Raw genomic sequence first — 26,306 nt, forward strand, 5'->3', positions numbered from 1 at the left:
GTGGACAAACAGCTCCATTTTTTTTCTTCTGACATCACATGGACAAAGATAAGACCTTCTGGAGGAAAGTTTTGCGGTCAGAAAGTCAAGACATTATGTTCTTTACAAGTGGATGTAATCTTCTGATCGCTGACTGCAGCATTGAAGAAAACAACAATGACTACTTCATTTGGAAAAGTGTGATTGTGCTGCTCATTCTGCTGCTAAAATAAAAATAACTGATATTCGGCTCCCCATTGGAAAGCAGGGACATTACAAAGGAGCGTCAAAATTGCAATAATAAAAACAAGCAACAAAACATCAACAGAGCTGTCTCGCTTCCTCAAAAAGAAAAGTGCATTTTCTTTTGTGCATATCTCAGCGAGGAGAGTCCTAGACAGCATCCCTCAGGTGCGATACATGCACGGCCTTACATAGCAAGGTCTGTTACACTTTGCTAAAAAGAAATGCTGTAAATCGGGGGCTCCTGGTATATGTCCTGGTATTTGTTGGCCCTTGGCTTAGTCTAACCATGAATTAATAAGTAATGGGACACACCAATTTTCTGAAAGCTACATTATATCTATTTTTGGAGAATAGTCGAACAGAAGTTTGCAGTTTTTGTTTCATTTTAAAAAACATCAAACTGTTTATGTGAAAGCTAAGAAGTAAAAACAAAGAAACCAAACCGCGAGCTGAAAAGCATAGTATTGCACCGTAGAATCACACCCCAACCTTTGCACGTCCTCATATATCATACCTTCCACTTGTCAGGCTCGCTAACCAGTCTGTACTGCAGCTCGTAGACCAGCGTAATCCAACCGTACTTCAGGTCGGAGGGCACCGGGTAAGCCCAGGAGAACAGAAGGTCATGACCCATCTCGTCCCCGCCGGCGTCCATCAGGTCGTACGTTAGGTTGACCGGTGCTTCGGTCTGAACTATGAGAGAGGCAACGGACAAAAACATTCAATCTTTGAGAGGACGGACATTGCCTTGGACTCAGCTGTGGTGAGGTCAGCGCTTCCTAAGATACCGAAAGAAAAACCCATCCAAGGCAAAGACTCAGCTGTGGGTCTGATAAGAGTGAGACGCCGCTCATCTCTGTCAATAAAACACATTTCTTCCAATCAGGGAAAAAGGAAGTGAGGATGTTAAACTGATTTATCGCCAAGCGGGTGGACTTTTTCTTGTTGGAGTTGTGGAGGACAAAGCCTCTGTTGAATAAATCCGTAACAAATGGCAACTCCTCAAATAAAAACACAAAGTGTATTGGGGTGAAAGGTATTGTGTATTAAACAAAGATGCGGGACATCACCAACTCCATTGCCAACAGTGATGAAGTTCATTGTTATGTCCATCTCTCTGCCATGAGTCCTTCTAAGGCTGGGGGGGTGTGTTACCATTTAGTGGTCAATTGTACGGAATATGTACTGTACTGTGCAATCTACTAATAAAAGTTTCAATCAATCAATATCTAGTGAGAAATGGACATTGAAACAGTGTAGGACTGACTTGGTAGGAGATGTACAGCCAGCAGTGAACATAATGAGCTCAGACAGCATAAGAACAAGTATATACATTTCATTATTTACATTTGATTATTTACAATCCGGGGAGGTGGGATGTGGTGGGGCAGGGTGTTAGTCTAGGGTTGTAGTTGACTAGCGGTGTTCTTTTAGTGCGCTTTTGAAGGAGGACAGAGATGCACTTACTTTTATACCTGTTGGGAGTGCATTCCACATTGATGTGGCATAGAAGGAGAATGAGTTAAGACCTTTGTTAGATTGGAATCTGGATTTAACGTGGTTTGTGGAGCTCCCCCTGGTGTTGTGGTTATGGCGGTCATTTACGTTAAGGAAGTAGTTTGACATGTACTTGGGTATCAGGGAGGTGTAGCGGATTTTATAGACCAGGCTCAGTGCAAGTTGTTTGACTCTGTCCTCCACCCTGAGCCAGCCCACTTTGGAGAAGTGGGTAGGAGTGAGGTGTGATCTGGGGTGGAGGTCTAGAAGTAACCTGACTAGCTTGTTCTGGGATGTTTGGAGTCTAGATTTGAGGGTTTTGAAGGTGCTGGGGTACCAGGAGGTGCATGCATAATGGTAAAAGGGTTGAATGAGAGTTCCCGCTAGAATCTTCATGGTTCTTTTGTTGACCAGAGAGGAGATTCTGTAGATAAATACTGTTCATTGGTTGACCTTTTTGATGACCTTGGTTGCCATTTTGTCACAGGAAAGGTTTGCCTCTAGAATGGAACCCACGTTTATTTAATATTCAGAATGCATTAAAAATAATACATAAGTCGTCATGCTGATTGGGAACAAATTCCAATTTGTGGAAGTGTGTCGTCACCAGGAGACGTAACACGGCGCGCCGTTAAACGAGGACAGTGCGTATCACCTGTTTTCCGTCATGTAACATGTTCATCATATACGGCTGGAGCCTATCCCAGTTGCACTTCGGCGTAAGCGTATGGAACGAATGAAGCACATTGGTGGTTGCAGGATCCCAACTAAATAGAGGTCAGATGGAGCGTAAATGGAATTGCACTTACCAATCTCAGCCACGTCCAAGCAGTGCTCCTGCGAAGTGACATTTCGGTGGGCCGTTACCGCGGTGACGTTCATGCAGTAGTAGTTCCATATGGACGTGTGGCTGCTGTCAAAATGGCAGCTGTTGGCACCTGCGCTCAGGTAGTCTGGACACTCTTGTTTGCTCCCTTTGCTGCATGGACCAACATGTGTTCCATTAACCCAAATATTCTCAGCATGATTAAACACCTGCAAAATATCTGTCTTCATACTCTTTGGAATAGGTGAGCACGTAGGTGACCTCCTCGCCATCCGTCAGGTTGGCCAGTGGATGCCACCAGCAGGTGAAGACTTCCATGTTGGGTGAGCGGCAGTAGTAGATGTGAGGCCTGGTTGTCACGGCAACCTCGCCTGCAGGAAGTGCTGAGGTGAGTGCCAAGGTAGGTACAGAAGCAGGACTTTAGGCTCTTGTCCGCTCAAACTGGACGTTAGCCATTGGAAATACAAGTTAGCTGCAGAGCCACCTGAACTCACGCAACAATTAAGAAGGCGGTCGTCACGCCTCGTCAAACACACACGCTCTGACAAACGCCCCATGACGGAAATTTTGAGCAGAGGTGCAAAATTGATTAGCATCTGCGGGTGGTCAGAACATTGCAGCCAATAGAGGGAAATAGCCATCAGAGAGTCAGGCAGGCAGAACGGACACAAGGCGGCGGAGGAAAAGCTTGCATTACGAGCCTCTTTGCTTTTCCTTTCGATAACCAAAACAAGAAAAACATCCATGTGAGGATGACGATCCTCATGAGGGAGCAAGACAAAGCTTGCACAGATTCAAGGAAGAGCTCTCCGAATCTTATTTAGGTCCACCGTCTTATGGACTTTAAGGCCACATTCACCCATTCACACACTGATGGCTGCTGTGCAAGGCCCTAACCACCACCCATCAGGAGCAAGGGTGAACTGTCTTGCGCAAATACACAGCGGACTAGGCTGGTGGAAGCCGGGGATCGAACCAGGAACCCTCAAGTTTGCTGGAACACCTGCTCTACCAAGCCAGGCCATCTTTTGTATTTTATGAACTTCCAACATTTCTTCAAAAATCAACATTGCACCTTATAGCGCCTAATGTACAGAATAGTTCTGGGTGTGCTTACCGAACTCAAAGCTATTTTATTTGGTACATGGTGTAATGATCAGTGTGAGCAGTAGATGGCAGTCACACATAAGAGATACATGTAGACTGCAATATGACGCTAGTATACAACACCAAAACTTTAAATGTTCCACAGAGAATATAGAACGTTACACACAGCACTCAAACATTTTTCAAAAGGTTTTAGTACAACTTTGAAGCCGCACCACTTGATGGATTGTTGGCGAATTACGCCTACCGTAGTCAGAAGTACGAGTATTATTATGGTGTGTGTATAAAGACCGCAAAATGGCACCCATTAGCAGACATTATCTGGTGTTTTGTTTCACCAGTAGTATGCAAAACTAACTTTTCTTACCTTCTGGTACCTGATGATCTTTTTTGAGATCTGCATAAGTCCTGAAAATGTGCGGACGTCCGCCATTGCAGGCCGTGACGACCACGTAGTCGATAAGCTTTTTGTTATGGGACATTTCTAATATAAAGTAGCGCACAGTTCCTACTTATATCTGTCAGTAAACTCGCCATGAAAGCACTAAAAAATACCGGTGTAGTGAGTTTACATTATTCACACAAGGAACTTTAAGTTATTTGAGACGGACGTTTTTTCCACGGGGAACATTTCGGGCGTTGTTGTTGAACTAGTGAGCCACAAACGAGGAGATGCTGCTCCGGTATTAATTGAAGTAAAGTCTGAATGTCCTTAAAACAGTTAGCGCCATCTTTTGACACGTCTTCCACTCCCCTCCTTGCACGCTACACCAAGGAGAAGACGCTGTCCAAGTGGAGGCACGTAAATAAGAGCGCCCACAAAACGGTGCATCCTAAAGAGACTGCCATCAGAACATCATCTATGCAACATTTTGAGCAAAGAACCAGCATTACATGTTATGTAGACCACAAGGAAGTCTTTTACGTCAATGATCCGGTGTTCCTTATGTATGAAAATAGACCTGAATAGACCCGCTCATCGGCAGTACGTTTTATAATCTGGTGCGCCCTATGGTCCGGAAAATATGGTCTATACTTTTGACTACCACAAACAGAACAACTTCTGATATCCTTCTGTGAGACAGCTTTTCTAAGGAAAATGAAATCAAAATATTGACAGGTTTTAATCTCGTCACACCCAGGGAGGTCGCCAGACAGATTTCACTGTGGCACGTGCCCCAGTGTTGATCTGCAGTGCCCCAGTAAAAAATTTACCAATAAAAAAATGCTTCAGAGTTTTAAGTCTACATAACATAGACAACAGCGCACATACTACTTAGTATGGTAATTGATGGCTACTGTATTCACTCCACGTAAAAATGAGCACATGGCTAATCCATCCATCCATCCATTTTCTACCGCGTATTCCCTTTCGGGGTCGCGGGGGGCGCTGGCGCCTATCTCAGCTACAATCGGGCGGAAGGCGGGGTACACCCTGGACAAGTCGCCACCTCATCGCAGGGCCAACACAGATAGACAGACAACATTCACACTCACATTCACACACTAGGGCCAATTTAGTGTTGCCAATCAACCTATCCCCAGGTGCATGTCTTTGGAGGTGGGAGGAAGCCGGAGTACCCGGAGGGAACCCACGCATTCACGGGGAGAACATGCAAACTCCACACAGAAAGATCCCGAGCCTGGATTTGAACCCAGGACTGCAGGACCTTCGTATTGTGAGGCAGACGCACTAACCCCTCTGCCACCGTGAAGCCCCACATGGCTAATTAATATGGTAATTTATTCACGTGTGGATCGAGACTTCAGTTGAGAGAGAGAGAGTGGGGGGGGGGGGATGCGAATCACTGTGTGAGGTAGGTAACGTTAGCCAACAACAATTTGTTAATTATATTATTTTGATTTTGATTTGACTCAAACTGTAACTCTTAGATGGATTTAAGAAAGTTATTGTCCCGCAGCAGAGAAGAAGCAGCAGGAATGAGAGATGTAAGTGAAGTCCTAGCTAGCTAGGCAACATCATTGTCTTAAGTTGATGCTAAGTTAGCTAACATTATTCTTTGTATCAAGACAAACATATTCATTTGTTGTACGAGCTGTCGGGGGAATTTCCAATGAAGATGAAACATCATGTTGGTTATTGTCTGCTGCTTCTGCATCAAAGATGATTTGGAGTCAGCATGTGTGAGTTGAGTGCTTCTCAAACTTTATCTTCAGGAAGAAAAACATTTTTCCAGATCAAGTCGTGAGCCAAATTCTTAAATCATTCAAGTTTATTTCACAGAAAAATAGCCTAGTAGACTTGTCTTGTTAATCGCTGTGACTTTGACTAAAATAATCTTTTTTTGTCTCCAGAAAAATGGCTACAGCTAAAGCATCTGCTTTTGTTTCCAGAAAAAATAGTAACATTTCTGTATTTGTTTTCAGAAAGATGGCTAAAAATATCGGGTTTTGTTGCCCCATTTAGATTTTTAAAAAATATATTTCCATGTCTGTTCTGAGTCCTCCTCCGACTTGTTAGTCGCTTTGCCTTTTGCTAAAATATTCACTAATAGTCACTAGAAAAATGGCTAAAAATATCTGGTTTTGTTGCCACAATTTGATTTTTTTCTCCCTAAACTTTTTTTTTTTCATGCACACATGTGACTGAAAATGACACACAATCCACTTTTATGTCGCGTCACAGCAGTTGGGAACCACTGGTCAACTGTATAACAGTTACTGTAATATTTGCATGTCTGTCCAGAGTGATTGACCACTTTGCAAAAATGAAAAGTTTACTTCTCAGAAAATGATTCCCTGAACAGACACACAACTGTTGTTCATTTATTCTACTACTGTGGCTTTATTGTTTTGTGTATATTTGATAGTTTTGTGTATCTGAAATAGGATTAGCCACATTGCCATCAATGGAAATTAAATAATATAAAAGAACCCAGAGATGTAGGGGTGCTTTATATTTTGTTTTACTTTTGTAGATGTTAAATTTGCAGATGATTACTGCAATAAATATTTCAAAAAGATTCATTGCTCTTCCTTTTTGTTTTTACCAGTAGCAGTTTAGAAGTCTGGAGTAAAAAAGTGCACAAGTAGGTCAAATGCATGAGTTCATTTCAGGTGGTTCATCAAAGATCCATACAACATCATCTGATAGGATTTCAGAGTTTAAAGCACTATTTATGTATTTTTTATGATAAATAAGTGCTAAAAATGTTTTTGCTTGCGCGCTTTGCACGCTCACATGAATTATTTGTGGCCCAGGTGTGCCCCAGTACAGTATTAGGTCTAGTGACGCCCCAGGTGTGCCCCAGTACAGTATTAGGTCTAGTGACGCCCCAGGTGTGCCCCAGTACAGTATTAGGTCTAGTGACGCCCCAGGTGTGCCCCAGTACAGTATTAGGTCTAGTGACGCCCCAGGTGTGCCCCAGTACAGTATTAGGTCTAGTGACGCCCCAGGTGGGCCCCAGTACAGTATTAGGTCTAGTGACGCCCCAGTACAGTATTAGGTCTAGTGACACCCCTGGTGTGCCCCAGTACAGTATTAGGTCTAGTGACGCCCCAGGTGTGCCCCAGTACAGTATTAGGTCTAGTGACGCCCCAGGTGTGCCCCAGTACAGTATTAGGTCTAGTGACGCCCCTGGTGCGCCCCAGTACAGTATTAGGTCTAGTGACGCCCCAGTACAGTATTAGGTCTAGTGACACCCCTGGTGTGCCCCAGTACAGTATTAGGTCTAGTGACGCCCCAGGTGTGCCCCAGTACAGTATTAGGTCTAGTGACGCCCCAGGTGTGCCCCAGTACAGTATTAGGTCTAGTGACGCCCCAGGTGTGCCCCAGTACAGTATTAGGTCTAGTGACGCCCCAGGTGGGCCCCAGTACAGTATTAGGTCTAGTGACACCCCAGGTGTGCCCCAGTACAGTATTAGGTCTAGTGACGCCCCAGGTGTGCCCCAGTACAGTATTAGGTCTAGTGACGCCCCAGGTGTGCCCCAGTACAGTATTAGGTCTAGTGACGCCCCTGGTGCGCCCCAGTACAGTATTAGGTCTAGTGACGCCCCAGTACAGTATTAGGTCTAGTGACACCCCTGGTGTGCCCCAGTACAGTATTAGGTCTAGTGACGCCCCAGGTGTGCCCCAGTACAGTATTAGGTCTAGTGACGCCCCAGGTGTGCCCCAGTACAGTATTAGGTCTAGTGACGCCCCAGGTGTGCCCCAGTACAGTATTAGGTCTAGTGACGCCCCAGGTGGGCCCCAGTACAGTATTAGGTCTAGTGACACCCCAGGTGTGCCCCAGTACAGTATTAGGTCTAGTGACGCCCCAGGTGTGCCCCAGTACAGTATTAGGTCTAGTGACGCCCCAGGTGTGCCCCAGTACAGTATTAGGTCTAGTGACGCCCCTGGTGCGCCCCAGTACAGTATTAGGTCTAGTGACGCCCCAGTACAGTATTAGGTCTAGTGACACCCCTGGTGTGCCCCAGTACAGTATTAGGTCTAGTGACGCCCCAGGTGTGCCCCAGTACAGTATTAGGTCTAGTGACGCCCCAGGTGTGCCCCAGTACAGTATTAGGTCTAGTGACGCCCCAGGTGTGCCCCAGTACAGTATTAGGTCTAGTGACGCCCCAGGTGTGCCCCAGTACAGTATTAGGTCTAGTGACGCCCCAGGTGTGCCCCAGTACAGTATTAGGTCTAGTGACGCCCCTGGTGTGCCCCAGTACAGTATTAGGTCTAGTGACGCCCCAGGTGTGCCCCAGTACAGTATTAGGTCTAGTGACGCCCCAGGTGTGCCCCAGTACAGTATTAGGTCTAGTGACGCCCCAGGTGGGCCCCAGTACAGTATCAGGTCTAGTGACACCCCAGGTGTGCCCCAGTACAGTATTAGGTCTAGTGACGCCCCAGGTTTGGACCAGTACAGTATTAGGTCTAGTGACGCCCCAGGTGTGCCCCAGTACAGTATCAGGTCTAGTGACGCCCCAGGTGTGCCCCAGTACAGTATTAGGTCTAATGACGCCCCAGGTGTGCCCCAGTACAGTATTAGGTCTAGTGACGCCCCAGGTGTGCCCCAGTACAGTATTAGGTCTAGTGACGCCCCAGGTGTGCCCCAGTACAGTATTAGGTCTAGTGACGCCCCAGGTGTGCCCCAGTACAGTATTAGGTCTAATGACGCCCCAGGTGTGCCCCAGTACAGTATTAGGTCTAGTGACGCCCCAGGTGTGCCCCAGTACAGTATTAGGTCTAGTGACGCCCCAGGTGTGCCCCAGTACAGTATTAGGTCTAGTGACGCCCCAGGTGTGCCCCAGTACAGTATTAGGTCTAGTGACGCCCCAGGTGTGCCCCAGTACAGTATTAGGTCTAGTGACGCCCCAGGTGTGCCCCAGTACAGTATTAGGTCTAGTGACGCCCCAGGTGTGCCCCAGTACAGTATTAGGTCTAGTGACGCCGCTGGTGTGCCCCAGTACAGTATTAGGTCTAGTGACACTCAGGTGTGCCCCAGTACAGTATTAGGTCTAGTGACACCCCAGGTGTGCCCCAGTACAGTATTAGGTCTAGTGACGCCCCAGGTGTGCCCCAGTACAGTATTAGGTCTAGTGACGCCCCAGGTGTGCCCCAGTACAGTATTAGGTCTAGTGACGCCCCAGGTGTGCCCCAGTACAGTATTAGGTCTAGTGACGCCCCAGGTGTGCCCCAGTACAGTATTAGGTCTAGTGACGCCCCAGGTGTGCCCCAGTACAGTATTAGGTCTAATGACGCCCCAGGTGTGCCCCAGTACAGTATTAGGTCTAGTGACGCCCCAGGTGTGCCCCAGTACAGTATTAGGTCTAGTGACGCCCCAGGTGTGCCCCAGTACAGTATTAGGTCTAGTGACGCCCCAGGTGTGCCCCAGTACAGTATTAGGTCTAGTGACGCCCCAGGTGTGCCCCAGTACAGTATTAGGTCTAGTGACGCCCCAGGTGTGCCCCAGTACAGTATTAGGTCTAGTGACGCCCCAGGTGTGCCCCAGTACAGTATTAGGTCTAGTGACGCCCCAGGTGTGCCCCAGTACAGTATTAGGTCTAGTGACGCCCCAGGTGTGCCCCAGTACAGTATTAGGTCTAGTGACGCCCCAGGTGTGCCCCAGTACAGTATTAGGTCTAGTGACGCCCCAGGTGTGCCCCAGTACAGTATTAGGTCTAGTGACACCCAGGTGTGCCCCAGTACAGTATTAGGTCTAGTGACGCCCCAGGTGTGCCCCAGTACAGTATTAGGTCTAGTGACGCCCCAGGTGTGCCCCAGTACAGTATTAGGTCTAGTGACGCCCCAGGTGTGCCCCAGTACAGTATTAGGTCTAGTGACACCCCAGGTATGCCCCAGTACAGTATTAGGTCTAGTGACGCCCCAGGTGTGCCCCAGTACAGTATTAGGTCTAGTGACGCCCCAGGTGTGCCCCAGTACAGTATTAGGTCTAGTGACACCCAGGTGTGCCCCAGTACAGTATTAGGTCTAGTGACACCCCAGGTGTGCCCCAGTACAGTATTAGGTCTAGTGACACCCAGGTGTGCCCCAGTACAGTATTAGGTCTAGTGACGCCCCAGGTGTGCCCCAGTACAGTATTAGGTCTAGTGACGCCCCAGGTGTGCCCCAGTACAGTATTAGGTCTAGTGACGCCCCAGGTGTGCCCCAGTACAGTATTAGGTCTAGTGACACCCCTGGTGTGCCCCAGTACAGTATTAGGTCTAGTGACGCCCCAGGTGTGCCCCAGTACAGTATTAGGTCTAGTGACGCCCCAGGTGTGCCCCAGTACAGTATTAGGTCTAGTGACACCCAGGTGTGCCCCAGTACAGTATTAGGTCTAGTGACACCCCAGGTGTGCCCCAGTACAGTATTAGGTCTAGTGACACCCCAGGTGTGCCCCAGTACAGTATTAGGTCTAGTGATGCCCCTGGTGTGCCCCAGTACAGTATTAGGTCTAGTGACGCCCCAGGTGTGCCCCAGTACAGTATTAGGTCTAGTGACGTCCCTGGTCACACCCACACCTGTATCTTCACATTTGACTTCAAAGAGTGCATACCCACGCTTTGGAAATTCCTTGGCAGCATCTTTCTACGTGTTGTCGGCCATCGACCAGGAAGAAGCAGAGCGGCTGGGAGGCAGACTTGCTAACATCTTGAGGACATCCTGGGACTCACCTGCTGCTTGCCGGTCTCCGGACAGGTAGGGAAGCTGGATTGTGTTGCAGCCCACTAAGGCTGGAAGCAGGCAGAGGAGCAGCCACAACATCCCACCGCTGTCGCACAATCTCACAATCTGCCAGCACAAACAACATCAAGTGCTGTCTTCTCAGTGGGAAAGTCCAGCACCAGCAACATGTGAGCGTCCTCCAGTCACAAGACATTTCACAAGGATGCACACGCCCTCCTTCCCGCCCCCGACCTTTCTTTGCAGTCTTCAGCTGCCAACATCACAGAATAATAAGAAGCCCTCAACCCTGTGTCAGTCCATGGAGACGTCGTTGTAAATCATTCATTCATGAAGCCATTTAAATTGACTCCTGGCGTTGAAGCCTTAAATTGCGGTGATCGTGTAAGCATGAACAGGAACATTCTAAGATATGACTTCTAGCTCTGGTTTGGATTTAAATATTGAGGTGATCAGCAGCCAGGTTGCTCACCATTGATGATGAAGACTGCTGTGCAGAGCCTGCAGGGTCATGGGCTGTGGGAGGGGGGCCCGCTTCCTGGCCGTAGTCCTTGGTTACCTCTAGCGTGGACTGGGGGTAGGTGTGTCGGACCTCTGCTACTCCTATAACACACACACACACACACACACACACACACATATATAAGACTTCAAGGGATTGTCCTCTGGGGAGGCATGGTGAGGGGATGAAGATGCATCTATGGGGCTCCAGTCCTCCTGACTTGTCCCCTGCTCGTCCATCCCTCAATGTTAGCTGCATGTTAGACACTTAGGGTTCAAGGGGGGCTCAGCATGGTCGGGACCCATCATGACCCACATTTTTCTCACGCTACTCAGTGGCCTAGTGGTTAGAGTGCTGGCTCTGAGATCAGTAGGTTGTGAGTCATACCAAAGACTATGAAAAAGCGAGCCATTACCTCCCTGCTTGGCAATCAGCATCAAGGGTTGGAATTGGGGGTTCAGTCACCAAAAATGATTCCCGGGCGCGGCCACCACTGCTGCTCACTGCTTCCTTTACCTCCCAGGGGGTGATCATGGGTTATGGGTCAAATGCAGAGGACACATCTCACCACACCTAGTGTGTGTGTGACTATCATTGCTACTTTAACTTCGGCACACACATCAATGGGGACTACAGCATACTTGCCACGCATATCTACAACATTTGCAGGCAACATACAACTTCCCCTTCCAGCTGTCCTGGATGAACTGAAATTATTTTTTCCCATCGGTTTGGAACTTGCAAGCATACTTCTTCTTCTTACTCGTCCTCGCCGTGTCTCTTATTCGTTCTTCTGCTTTGTCTCTGTTATGTTTTTGGACATTACTACTTGCCGTAGTTTTGAAGCACTGCATGATGGGAATGAAGATGTTGTGTGTCAGTGTGTTAACGTGCCGGCTGGAATAAACACACGCTGAGAAATAGCTCCGTGCCCGCCTACTTTATGGCTTACAGATAAAACTATGGATGATGGAGACATATATAATAGTCTCCTTTTCAGGTGAGAGAGGACGCCTCCAATATTGTTGTTTGGGTGGAAATCGGGAGAATGGTTGCTCCGGGAGATTTTTGGGAGGAGAACTGGAATTGGGGAGTCTCCTGGGAAAATGGGGAGGGTTGGCAAGTCTGACTAAGGTGCGCTGTGACGGCTGACCTCCTCCTTTTAAGTCCACAGTAGACCCTATGGGGGCTTCTACACTCCCACATCACATGTACGGGGGGGGTTTTGGGCTTCGGGAGAGCGGCGAAACCCTCATTGCCTCCTTGGCCGGCGCGGGCCCTGGGGGACTGCAATCCTGTAGCCTGCCATTCCAGACCTCAGTGAGGGTGTGAGGTTTTTATTTCATTTTTAAAAATAATGTTTTCAAATTTAATAAACCTTTTTTTTTTGTGTGGCATCGCAGGGTCTCGCTTCCTGTTGGGCGGGGTCTGTGCCCTCACGCTGCGGGTTAGCGACTTGATGCAGTGGTGGCAGCGCTGGTGTGGCTGCTGTGTCTCGCTTGTTTGGGCGGTGGTGTGTCCGTGCGGCTTTGGCTTGCTGATATAACTGAAGCATAATACGCCAATTCAGTCTCAAATAACAAACAGCTCGTTTAGAAAGAAATATTTATAAATATCTCTGCCAATGCCTTCAGGGCTTAGATGAAAATGTTCTGGAGTTCTTGGGAACCTAAATGCACAAAAACATGCAGTGATGGCCAAGCTACTTGGAAAATGTAGAAAGCTAAGCTACAAGTTACTCTGTTAAATGTAGGGGAAGCTATCCCCAGAGAATTGTAGCAAGCTGCACGGCAAAAGTAGCTTGTTACATTTATTAAACATATATTTAGCCATATATATATATATTGATATACAGTATATGACCCCCAGTATGACATGCATGAAGCCACATAACAGTTTATATATCTATGGGCCCACATGTGTAATATTAATGTTAATGTAACTAAGAGTGAGCACGGTGGGACAGGGGTTAGCGCATCTGCCTCACAATACGAAGGTCCTGAATAATCCTGAGTTCAATCCTGGGCTCAGGATCTTTCTGTGTGAAGTTGGCATGTTCTCCCCATGACTGCGTGGGTTCTACTCCAGGCACTCCGGCTTCCTCCCACCTCCAAAGATACGCACCTGGGGATAAGCCCCTCCCACCTCCAAAGACATGCACCTGGAGATAGGCCCCTCCCACCTCCAAAGACATGCACCTGGGGATAGGCCCCTCCCACCTCCAAAGACATGCACCTGGGGATAGGCCCCTCCCACCTCCAAAGACATGCACCTGGGGATAGGCCCCTCCCACCTCCAAAGACATGCACCTGGGGATAAGCCCCTCCCACCTCCAAAAGACATGCACCTAGGGATAGGCCCCTCCCACCTCCAAAGACATGCACCTGGGGATAGGCCCCTCCCACCTCCAAAGACATGCACCTAGGGATAAGCCCCTCCCACCTCCAAAAGACATGCACCTAGGGATAGGCCCCTCCCACCTCCAAAGACATGCACCTAGGGATAAGCCCCTCCCACCTCCAAAGACATGCACCTGGGGATAGGCCCCTCCCACCTCCAAAGACATGCACCTGGGGATAGGCCCCTCCCACCTCCAAAGACATGCACCTAGGGATAAGCCCCTCCCACCTCCAAAGACATGCACCTGGGGATAGGCCCCTCCCACCTCCAAAGACATGCACCTGGGGATAGGTTGATTGGCAACACTAAATGGTCCCTAGTGTGTGAATGTTGTCTATCTGTGTTGGCCCTGTGATGAGGTGGTGACTTGTCCAGGGTGTACGCTGCCTTCCGCCTGAATGCAGCTGAGATAGGCTCCAGCAGCCCCTGCAACCCCAAAAGGGACAAGCGGTAGGAAATGGATGGATGGAGTGTACAAATGGACCCAAAAACAACTAATAACTAACCCCAAAGTATGTATTTATCTTAGTTTGCATTTTCTTTGGCTTACCCTTATGTTCTTCATTTTCTCTGCCCTACAGCAAAATAAAAAACAACTACTCTCAGTATCTTGACCAAAAAGTTTGGTTAAACAACTAAACACTAATAGTTTTTCTCTAAACTTGTGTAAATATGGCCAAGAACACACATTATCATGATTTTGCTTCCTGGTTTCAATGACTCGACTTACCTTGCTTCTGATTGGCCGCTCCGTAATGTTTTGCCCGAATGCTAGTCAATTGTGACTCGTCACAGGAACACCAATCAATCATCATGGATGCTCTCCGTATGCTCTCAGTCATCAAAGTCATTGGATTTTCTTTGGGGGTTTTTTGGCCCGGACTCGCAGTCCATTTTCCATTTTTGTATCTCGCAGCGTTGATGTAAGCTAGCTCGCTACATGGGCCGAAAATAGCAAAACTGCAGGAATTGCTACTCGTTGAAAAAGTAGTTGAATGGGAGACGGAGTTGAGCTACTGGTCATCACTGCAGACAGCTAAGAAACCTTGGTTTTGTATAAAATGAGCCTTTTTAGATGGAAGCCACTGTGGTGTTTAACACGGTTAGCTGTTCACTGCTTTATGAAAAATGGAGATGAGGGGAAAAAAACATTTTTTTGTTTTATTTGGTTTCTGTAGGAGGACAAACATGACACAAACCTCCCTTAATTGCTACAAAGCACACTGTTTATATTAAACATGCTCCACTGATTCTAGTATTTGGCGAGCGCCGTTTTGTCCTACAAATTTTGACAGTCCTTGAACTCACCCTAGTTTGTTTACATGTATAACTTTCTCCGACTTTCTAAGACGTGTTTTATGCCACTTCTTTTTCTGTCTCATTTTGTCCACCGAACTTATAAAGTTGTGCATGAATGCACAAAGGTGAGTTTTGTTGACGTTATTGACTTGTGAGGAGTGTTAATCAGACATATTTGGTCACTGCAAACTAATTGATGCTAACATGCTATTTAGACTCGCTGTATGTACATATTGCATCATTATGCCTCTTTTGTAGCTATTTTTGAGCTCATTTAGTTTCCTTTAAGTCCTCATAATTCAATTTATATCTCATGACACACTATCTGTATGTAATATGGCTTTTAATTTTTTGCGGCTCCAGACAGATTTGTTTTTGTATTTTTGGTCCAATATGGCTCTTTCAACATTTTGGGTTGCCGACCCCTGATGTAGAGGGAAGTATGCATGCGTGTTTCACCTTGTTATCAAGTTACAGTGACTCCAAAGCATTGCAGCCCATAAAATGTACCAATGGGGGTCAAAGTATTACCATCTTAGCATTTTATTGTGCATTACCATTATCTAACAAAGGTATAGTGTACTACTTCTTAGCTAGGAAGAGCAGAGAAAGAAGCAAATGCACATTGATGGCATAATCAGCCGAGCTAACGACTCAATTAGCTGCACCCCCCACTGCAGCTTTTGCTGATGGCGCCCGCTCGTGGCGTTGCTGACAAGCCGTGTCCACTCGCAAGTACCATGGAAAATAGCAAATTCCAGGAGGGGAAAAAAGAACCTGGGGGAACTTAGACAGGAAGTTGTGAACAACAAACAGCATTAACTGAAGTTCCAGCAAAGATTGTTGTGGTGACAAATGGGAAAGCCTTCCATCCGCGCTCTAATCTACAGCAAATGCATTTATTCAAAGTACTTGAGTGTCATGTGCAGACAATGCAACCAACCTGGGGCTCCGTAAGTCAAGTGAAGTTTGATGTCACATGATTTTTAAAGCCCAGCACATGTGGAGCATGTAGTGCATGGTCGGGTTATATTGAGTTAAACTCCTGCCTCCAGCGGTCATTACACTCGCACTGGCATTTTCCTGTGAAGGAGCTTCGGAACATCTGGATCGCCTCAGAAATATATAATATGTATATAATCTTAGAGAAAAATGTAATTTAAAACATTTGTACGCACGGACAACACTTAAGACCTTCAGTATATCTGTTTGTGGAATGAAATGATGGAATGGATGAAGCAAAGCAATCAAACAATGAGATATTTCATCTTACTTAGATTCCACTTTTTGCAGTGCTAGGAAACTTGTCTTTTTGCTTGCCCCCCCCCCCTCACAAGACCCCCCATGGTCGCCGTCCTGATGCGTAAAGCCAGCACTTGTATAACACAACAAACACTCATCTTTGTGACTTCCTGGCTGGGAAACATTGATTTAGTGGACACACTGGACAGACAATGGAGTGTCTGTCTTGAACAAGCAGCTCTTAAAAGCCAACTAGCAGTTGAAATGTTTCTCGACAGACATGATGTCTCATTCTAGAACACTGGTGGGGGTTTTTAGAACGGATGTGTTCATAAAAGCTTTACATCAAACTAAAAAACGTTGGGTTTAAAAAATAACCCAGTTTCAACCAAACTGCTGGTTCAGAAAAGGACAAACTTCTTATTTGAGTTATTTTAGCTCAATATTTTAAGTTCATTTTTTCAACCCAACATTTGTATTTTTGAACCAAAAGGTTGATTTAAGAGAATTGAATGATGGTTGATTCATAACTCAACTAATGGCTTGAATTGATTTAACACAAAAGCTGAGTTATGCTCAATGTTTATTTATATAGCCCTAAATCACAAGTGTCTCAAAGGGCTGCACAAGCCACAACAGGACAAGAGAAAACTCAACCCAATGGGATGACAATGAGATACCTTGGAGGGGAACAACATATAAGGGGACCCCCCCCCCCCCCCCCCCCCCAACCCCGTTTCCATATGAGTTGGGAAATGGTGTTAGATGCAAATATAAACAGAATACAATGATTTGCAAATCCTTTTCAAGCCATATTCAGTTGAATATGCTACAAAGACAACATATTTCATGTTCAAACTCATAAACATTGTTTTGTGCAAATAATCATCAACTTTAGAATTTGATGCCAGCAACACGCGACAAAGAAGTTGGGAAAGGTGGCAATAAATACTGATAAAGTTGAGGAATGCTCATCAAACACTTATTTGGAACATCCCACAGGTGTGCAGGCTAATTGGGAACAGGTGGGTGCCATGATTGGCTATAAAAACAGCTTCCCAAAAAATGCTCAGTCTTTCACAAGAAAGGATGGGGCGAGGTACACCCCTTTGTCCACAACTGTGTGAGCAAATAGTCAAACAGTTTAAGAACAACCTTTCTCAAAGTGACTTTGCAAGAAATTGAGGGATTTCAACATCTACGCTCCATAATATCATCAAAAGGTTCAGAGAATCTGGAGAAATCACTCCACGTAAGCGGCATGGCCGGAAACCAACATTGAATGACCGTGACCTTCCATCCCTCGGACGGCACTGTATCATAAACCGACATCAATCTCTAAAGGATATCACCACATGGGCTCAGTAACACTTCATAAAACCACTGTCAATAAATACAGTTTGTCGCTACATCTGTAAGTGTGGGTTAAAGCTCTGCTATGCAAAGTGAAAGCCATTTATCAACAACATCCAGAAACGCTGCTGGCTTTTCTGGGCCCGAGATCATCTAAGATGGACTGATGCAAAGTGGAAAATTGTTCTGTGGTCTGATGAGTCCACATTTCAAATTGTTTTTGGAAATATTCAACATTGTGTCATCCGAACCAAAGGGGAAGCGAGCCATCCAGACTGTTATGGATGCAAAGTGTAAAAGCCAGCATGTGTGATGGTATGGGGGTGCATTAGTGCCCAAGGCATGGGTAACTTACACATCTGTGAAGGCACCATTAATGCTGAAAGGTACATACAGGTTTTGGAACAACATATGCTGCCATCTAAGCGTTGTCTTTTTCATGGACGCCCCTGCTTATTTCAGCAAGACAACACCAAGCCACATTCAGCATGTGTTACAACAGCGGGACTTCGTAAAAAAAGAGTGCGGGTACTTTCCTGGCCCGCCTGCAGTCCAGACCTGTCTCTCATGGAAAATGTGTGGTGCATTATGAAGCGTAAAATAGGACAGCGGAGACCCCGGACTGTTGAAGGACTGAAGCTCTACATAAAACAAGAATGGGAAAGAATTCCACTTTCAAAGCTTCAACAATTAGTTTCCTCAGTTCCCAAACGTTTATTGAGTGTTGTTAAAAGAAAAGGTGATGTAACACAGTGGTGAACATGCCCTTTCCCAACTACTTTGTCACGTGTTGCAGCCATGAAATTCTAAGTTAATTATTATATGCAAAAAAAAATAAAGTTTGTGAGTTTGAACATCAAATATGTTGTCTTTGTAGTGCATTCAACTGAATATGGCTTGAAAAGGATTTGCAAATCATTGTATTCTGTTTATATTTACATCTAACACAATTTCCCAACTCATATGGAAACGGGGTTTGTATATACGTGTGTGTGTGTGTGTGTAAATAAATATACACACACACACACAGTATACACACACATACATACATATATATATATATATATATATATATATATATACATATATATATATACATATATATATATATATATATATACATATATATATATACATATATATATATATACATATATATATATACATATATATATATATATATATATATATATATATATATGTATGTATCTGAAATGAGCTGGCGACTTGTCCAGGGTGTACACCGCCTTCCACCCGATTGTAGCTGAGATAGCCACCAGCGCCCCCGCGACCCAAAAGGGAATAAGCAGTAGGAAATGGATGGATGGATATATATATATATATATATACACACATATATATATATATATATATATATATATATATATATATATATATATATATATATATATATATAAATAAAATAATTGTTTTGGTTTTTTTTCTTATTATTTTTTGGGGGACAATATAATTTGCCTGAGTGGCTAAGAGACACTAAGAGTAACAAGCTGTAAAAATCGATTAGAAAGTATTAATAATTAAAAAGATAAAATCCTTTTTTTGGGGACTTCCTGCGAGACGGATTTTGGACGCCGTTGGACCATAGTTTGGGGAGCCCCGCGTTAACTGCTGAGATGAATCACAAAAACAACATTGCATTGATCTTACACACTTACATTCATTTGGGACCGTACAAGCTCTTTAACCTTTCCTGAGATGCAGGCAGTGATGAGGTCAACACGAGCGAGGGCTGACATATTTCACGCCCTAAAGACAGCCTCACCAACATAAAACTGTTCCCAAGTTTCGTGCAAAATATGACATTCATTGAAGTAGCTGGATGACATTCTGACAAAAAATTGCATTCATGTTGGAACATTAGGGTCTTTTTCCTCAGCAAATTATAAGCATGCAAGGAAGTAGTCAGCTGTGAGTAGTCAGCTGTGAGTAGTCATGACTCATCCAAATGGCAAAATATCTCAAAATCATTTGACATCTTTACAACGTCATAGAAATCAGACATATGTCTTCTTTAGTAGCAGCTCTAATAGTGACTCAAGTTGAAGACCCCTGCACTGGACTATTACAATTTACTATTTACTATTACTATTATTTACTATTAATTACTATTATTGTTATAATTAGTTTTAAAAATAACACTTTTGAGTTTGTGACTCATCAGGCAAAACACACAGAGAAGTTACACCTTTAATACAATTCTCAATAGAAGATGTTTTCTCTGAATTACCAGCTGCAAAAAGTTGTAAAACGATTTTAAATGTGGATATTTGTGCAAAAAAAGCGCTATTTGAGTCGTTGGGTGAAATGAAACCACAGTCACTAAAGTGCACTCACTCACCTTGCAGGAGAAGAATAAAGTGCACTCACCTTAAATGAGTTTAAAGCTTCTTTGAAAGGATTTCAGTCTCGCTTGTTTTTATGCAGATGTGTTATGTGAGCAACTTTTAATGTCAATAAAACACTACAGTGGACTCTTTTAAGTCTCGTCTTTAAACCCACTTTTACTCTCTGGCTTTTAACACCTAATGAGTTGTGTGCTCCTCCGTCTTTTTACATTTTCATTTGTAGTTTTTGTTTTAATTGGTTTTACCTGTTAAAATATGTTTAAATCATATTTATTTTTATATTTATTTATTTTATTGGTTTTATTCAGTCATTGGTGGAGCGAAGGAGAATATTTGAATATTGTTTTTAATATTGTTGTGCAGCGCTTTGGAAACGTTGTTGTTGTTTAAATGTGCTATACACATAATAATTGTATACATTGGATGTTTTATTTGTTGTTTGTAACTGTTTTTAATGTAGCCTTGCTGCATTAAAATATCTCGATGGGATTTTACCTGCTTAAATCGAGGTTAAAATAAATAAATAAATAAAATAAAAAATAAGGAATAAAGTGCACTCACCTTGCAGTAGAAGAATAAAGTGCACTCACCTTGCCGTAGAGGAATAAAGTGCACTCACCTTGTCGTAGAGGAATAAAGTGCACTCACCTTGCAGTAGAGGAATAAAGTGCACTCACCTTGCAGTAGAGGAATGAAGTGCACTCACCTTGTAGTAGAAGAATAAAGTGCACTCACCTTGTAGTAGAAGAATAAAGTGCACTCACCTTGCAGTAGAAGAATAAAGTGCACTCACCTTGCAGTAGAAGAATAAAGTGCACTCGCCTTGCAGTAGAAGAATAAAGTGCACTCGCCTTGCAGTAGAAGAATAAAGTGCACTCACCTTGCAGTAGAAGAATAAAGTGCACTCGCCTTGCAGTAGAAGAATAAAGTGCACTCACCTTACAGTAGAGGAATAAAGTGCACTCACCTTGCAGTAGAAGAATAAAGTGCACTCACCTTGCAGTAGAAGAATAAAGTGCACTCACCTTGGAGTAGAAGAATAAAGTGCACTCACCTTGCAGTAGAAGAATAAAGTGCACTCACCTTGCAGTAGAAGAATAAAGTGCACTCACCTTGTAGTAGAAGAATAAAGTGCACTCACCTTGTAGTAGAAGAATAAAGTGCACTCACCTTGCAGTAGAAGAATAAAGTGCACTCACCTTGCAGTAGAAGAATAAAGTGCACTCACCTTGGAGTAGAAGAATAAAGTGCACTCACCTTGCAGTAGAAGAATAAAGTGCACTCACCTTGCAGTAGAAGAATAAAGTGCACTCACCTTGCAGTAGAAGAATAAAGTGCACTCACCTTGCAGTAGAAGAATAAAGTGCACTCACCTTGCAGTCGAGGAATAAAGTGCACTCGCCTTGCAGTAGAAGAATAAAGTGCACTCGCCTTGCAGTAGAAGAATAAAGTGCACTCACCTTGCAGTCGAGGAATGTCTCTCCAGGTGGAAGTTGTCCGCCCCGTCGATGCCGCTCGTGCTCGGCCAACTCTCCCGCGGAAAGCAGCAAGCTGCTGATGAGCGACTCCTTGTGGGCGTGGCCACGCCGCCGCCTTAATAGCCCACGTGATCCAGCAGCTGACGGTGACGCAACACCCCACCTGATCTGCGCAGCCCAAAGTGCGCCCAACTGCAACTTGTCAAATGTTTCCATGGCAACTAACAGCAAGTTAACAAGTTTGTTGGGCTTGAACATCTTTCAAATGAGGCGAGGGTTTCATGGCCGGGATTCAAACCCAAAACCACCAATGAACAAACACAAGATCATTTATATCTTTCTTTCTTACTGCTGTCATTTTGTTTCTAAATCTGATGAATCACACTTTTTGATGGTGATTAATTGTGATCGCTGTCATTTACGGACAATAGAGCTCATTTTTACACCCTTTTTATTTTGTTCTTATATTGGCTTTCTTTTGTATTTTAATTGAAAAGTGAAATATTTACAAAGCCTTTCAGGAGCCGCTAGTGTTGGTGGGTCTCCGTTTATCAGGCTGTGTGTTGTGCATTTTGTTGCATCTTGCCCGCGATGATGGTGAGTGCATAACACTCTAATGGCCTCATCTACTAAAGGTTTGGTTGTACTAAATCACGTGCAAACTTGATTGCACGTGCAAAGCAAACTAAGCCAAGTGTTGAGTGAGCAGAATGTTGAAAAGCTTTGCGACACTTCGCCCTTGCAGTCTGACGCTGCTGTAGGGTTGTGCCGATACCAATATTTGATATTGTATTTCTATACTTTTCTAAAAAGGGCGCACCACAAATAATGACATTTTTGGGCTTTATTTTAACAAAAAATCTCAAGTGTACATGAAACATAGGTTTATTGTTGTAATTTAGTCCTAAAATAAAATGTTGAACATACAAGACAACTTGTCTTTTAGTAGTAAGTAAACAAACAAAGACTCCTAATTAGTCTGCAGTAACATATTCTGTCATTTATACACCTATTATTTTCTACACATTATACAGGACAAACTGTAGAAAAATAATTTTTAATCCACTTGTTCATTTACTGTTAATATCACGTTTAGGTATCAATCCGATACAGAGTAGCTACAGGAGCATACATTGGTCGTGATTGAAGTTCTCATGTGTAGACGGTTTATGAATAAAATATGAATTTAAAAGAAAAAAGATTTGGTGACGATAAAAATATCAATCAATCAATCAATGTTTATTTATATAGCCCCAAATCACAAATGTCTCAAAGGACTGCACAAATCATTACGACTACAACATCCTCGGAAGAACCCACAAAAGGGCAAGGAAAACTCACACCCAGTGGGCAGGGAGAATTCACATCCAGTGGGACGCCAGTGACAATGCTGACTATGAGAAACCTTGGAGAGGACCTCAGATGTGGGCAACCCCCCCCCTCTAGGGGACCGAAAGCAATGGATGTCGAGCGGGTCTAACATGATACTGTGAAAGTTCAATCCATAGTGGCTCCAAGACAGCCGCGAGAGTCCCGTCCACAGGAAACCATCTCAAGCGGATCAGCAGCGTAGAGATGTCCCCAACCGATACAGACGAGCGGTCCATCCTGGGTCTCGACTCTGGACAGTCAGTACTTCATCCATGGTCATCGGACCGGAGCCCCTCCACAAGGGAGGGGGGGACATAGGAGAAAGAAAAGAAGCGGCAGATCAACTGGTCTAAAAAGGAGGTCTATTTAAAGGCTAGAGTATACAGATGAGTTTTAAGATGAGACTTAAATGCTTATTGGCGTAATCATAGTAGTATCGACTAGATACGCTCTTGTACATGGTATCATTACAGTGGATGTCAGGTGTAGATCCACCCATGGTATTTGTGACCATTGTATCCTCCTATGGTGTGTAGTGAAGCATGTTTAGCTATTCCTCGTCCTCCAGTGATAATGATACATGTAAGAAACTCACTTTATTTGTCGCCATGGAGACCAGGTAGGTGATTTAGAAGTAGTGGTGGGAAAGGGTACTGCAAGGTAGTACCACTAAGGCCCGCAAGGACCACGGCCTTGCTTGGGTTGAAGTCCAAATGTAGTAAAAGAAGTTTCATTCTTACTCTCAGACAAAAAAACAAGACGACCACAAATAAAAAAAAGACATCACCAAGTCAGCGATGTCAATACAAAGCAAATAAAATGGCGTAATGAACAATCTGTACTTGCAAATGTGTTTGTGATGAAGTTTCCACGCTGGGATTGTTTAGAAGGTCTGCCAGGAAATAATCACACTTGGGGGACAACATTCACACTTTGTTGTCCAGTCCTCGTTAAAAGTCACATTTTGGCAATTTATTAGGAATTTTTTTTCATGGTTGACTTAGTAATCTTCTTCTACTCACCTCACTGATGCTTCACTGGGACACTTGCCTCGTTGTTGCCCCCTGTGAGGTGGTGGGAGTACTGCATACATGAGCCACCCGACTTTAGACTCTCACTATTATGTGAGATCCACTATGGACTGGACTCTCACTATTATGTTAGATCCACTATGGACTGGACTTTCACTATTATGTTAGATCCACTATGGACTGGACTCTCACACTATTATGTTAGATCCACTATGGACTGGACTCTCACACTATTATGTTAGATCCACTATGGACTGGACTCTCACTATTACGTTAGATCCACTATGGACTGGACTCTCACACTATTATGTTAGATCCACTATGGACTGGACTCTCACTATTATGTTAGACCCACTATGGACAGGACTCTCACACTATTACGTTAGATCCACTATGGACTGGACTCTCACACTATTATGTTAGATCCACTATGGACTGGACTCTCACACTATTATGTTAGATCCACTATGGACTGGACTCTCACACTATTATGTTAGATCCACTATGGACTGGACTCTCACACTATTATGTTAGATCCACTATGGACTGGACTCTCACTATTATGTTAGATCCACTATGGACTGTACTCTCAGGTTGGCAAGTATGATTCACATACTGATGGTAGGAGCTGCCATGCAAGGCACTAACCAGGACCCATCAGGAGCAAGGTTGAAGTGTCTTGCTCAAGGACACAACGGGTATGACTAGGATGGTAGAAGGTGGGGATTGAACCAGGAACCCTCAGGTTGCTGGCACGGCCACTCTCCCAACCGTGCCACGCCCCCCCCAGCAAAGAACAAACATTGTCTTACATTTAGGAGAATGGTTAAAAGTCCACTTCCCAACTTGTTAGAAAAGAAAAGATTACGTGCCAATGACTTGAAATGATGTCAACTTGTATGGTGGAGAGACTTTTTCTGCAGCTGGGACTAATTGATTGATTGTATAAATCATCAGGGAACATAATTCGACAGCTTAATTAATTAAAAATATTGTAATGAACATTCTTATCATTTGGACTAAACGCTTCTGTCATTGTCTGCTGCAGCTTGTGTGGCTCAGGATTAACGCCTTCCTCTTCGTCCACTTTTCTTCTCCAGCAGTGGTTCTACACACGGGTTCTGCTTGAGGTGAGTGCCAGCTCACTCAATCAACATTGGACTTCACCAAACCTTTGTGTAATGTTCATATTGTTGTTTACCTTATCCTTAACATCTGTTCAGTATTTGAACATAAAAGTGTTTGATTGTGAGGCATTACAAGCCACAAAACGCAAGGGGTCCATCAGACCCACAAACGCTGGCTGAGTAACAACAATATGAACGTTGCACGGAAAATTTCTTTGCATCCCACAGGGATTCTTCTTTTGTGTTTCTGCACCTGTGCTTCCCACACAAAGTTGCAACATTGTTTGTCAACATTGTCTGCTCTCATTTTCTCGCACATTTTGTGTACTTGCACTTTGTCCTCCCCCTGTCTAGGCCTGCTGTGTGTGTGTGTGTGTGTGTGTGTGTGTGTGTGTGTATGTGTGTGGCTGCGGACATCTTATATGTAATAGAAAAGTGTAAGGGGTGTGGTCATTAAATATGTATTCTGATGTATGTTCTTCACAGAAAATAAGGCAAATTCAGTGAGTCTCAGTTTGAAAAATAAATGAATTGTATTGTTTTTCTTTTGAATAAAAAATGAAAAGGGACCCCACAGCACGGAACGCCACACAAGGGTCAGTCCACTACCCTCCAGTACAGACTGGCACTGCACTTCTTCAAACTGCACGTGCAATTTTTTTTTCCATGATATCTTGAGAATTGCCATTTTTCGGCTGAGGTAGCACCGTGGCTTACAAACACGTATTTTCAACTAATGCCTGAATCTTTCTGGTGTGAATCATTGTTACAAATGTTTTTCCATACTTTTTAGCACGGACTGCAAGTAAGAGACAACACGTGTCTTTTTGGAAAAAGGTGCCAGACTCTATGTGACCCAACTTTTCCTTCCAAGCAGCACACCTTTTGAAACTGACACCAGGCGCTTCCGGAAATGGTTGTCTCAGAGTCTCCATCACCGCTCTCTACAATACTTTCATTGTTTTTCATCATTTTGTTTCATCCCGTTTGTGTGTGGTACTGAAAATAAAACACATTTTTATCCGTTTCTATCAAGAAGAGAGTTCCTATTCAATCGCCCGACAAAATATGACTTTTCTTTCTTGAAATCCGGCTCACATTTTGTCAGATTTGTCATCAAAATCTCAATTTTAGTAAAAAATGTGACGTAGTTGTCAGAAGAATTGTATCTAAGTTATGAGAAAACTGTGTTACATTGACTTCAGGTCGCACTGCGAGAGGACAAAAGCTGTCTTGGATTCTACCAAGCAGAAGGCGTGTAAAAGTCCACTGTGTAGGATGGGAAGCAACATGAAGGTGTTCCATTTCTTTGATGTATTGTATTCCACAGAAAGATTTTGTTTTGACCTA

The 26,306-nt window shown here is 44.3% G+C and overlaps 1 protein-coding gene across 3 annotated transcripts in view; it reads right to left on the bottom strand.

The window, feature by feature from the left end:
• Window positions 1-21,512, bottom strand: part of LOC133544546 (prolactin receptor-like) — a 30,741-nt gene extending 9,229 nt beyond the window's left edge. Inside the window, exons 1-7 of one of the 3 annotated variants that reach the window (XM_061890006.1) lie at window positions 21,410-21,512; window positions 14,240-14,264; window positions 11,260-11,390; window positions 10,778-10,895; window positions 2,781-2,919; window positions 2,532-2,701; window positions 740-918 (exon numbers count right to left, since the gene is read on the bottom strand). In XM_061890006.1, the coding sequence (XP_061745990.1) occupies window positions 740-918; window positions 2,532-2,701; window positions 2,781-2,919; window positions 10,778-10,895; window positions 11,260-11,262 (609 nt within the window). In that variant the 5' untranslated portion in view covers window positions 11,263-11,390; window positions 14,240-14,264; window positions 21,410-21,512. Of the gene's footprint in view, window positions 1-739; window positions 919-2,531; window positions 2,702-2,780; window positions 2,920-10,777; window positions 10,896-11,259; window positions 11,391-11,704; window positions 12,393-14,239; window positions 14,265-21,409 lie in introns of those variants that run through there. The other 2 variants (XM_061890007.1, XM_061890005.1) reach the window with 2 other exon arrangements.
• Window positions 21,513-26,306: the final 4,794 nt, after the last annotated feature.

The sequence above is a fragment of the Nerophis ophidion genome, linkage group LG27 (genome assembly GCF_033978795.1).
Source record: "Nerophis ophidion isolate RoL-2023_Sa linkage group LG27, RoL_Noph_v1.0, whole genome shotgun sequence".
In the NCBI taxonomy this organism is placed as follows: Eukaryota; Metazoa; Chordata; class Actinopteri; order Syngnathiformes; family Syngnathidae; genus Nerophis; species Nerophis ophidion.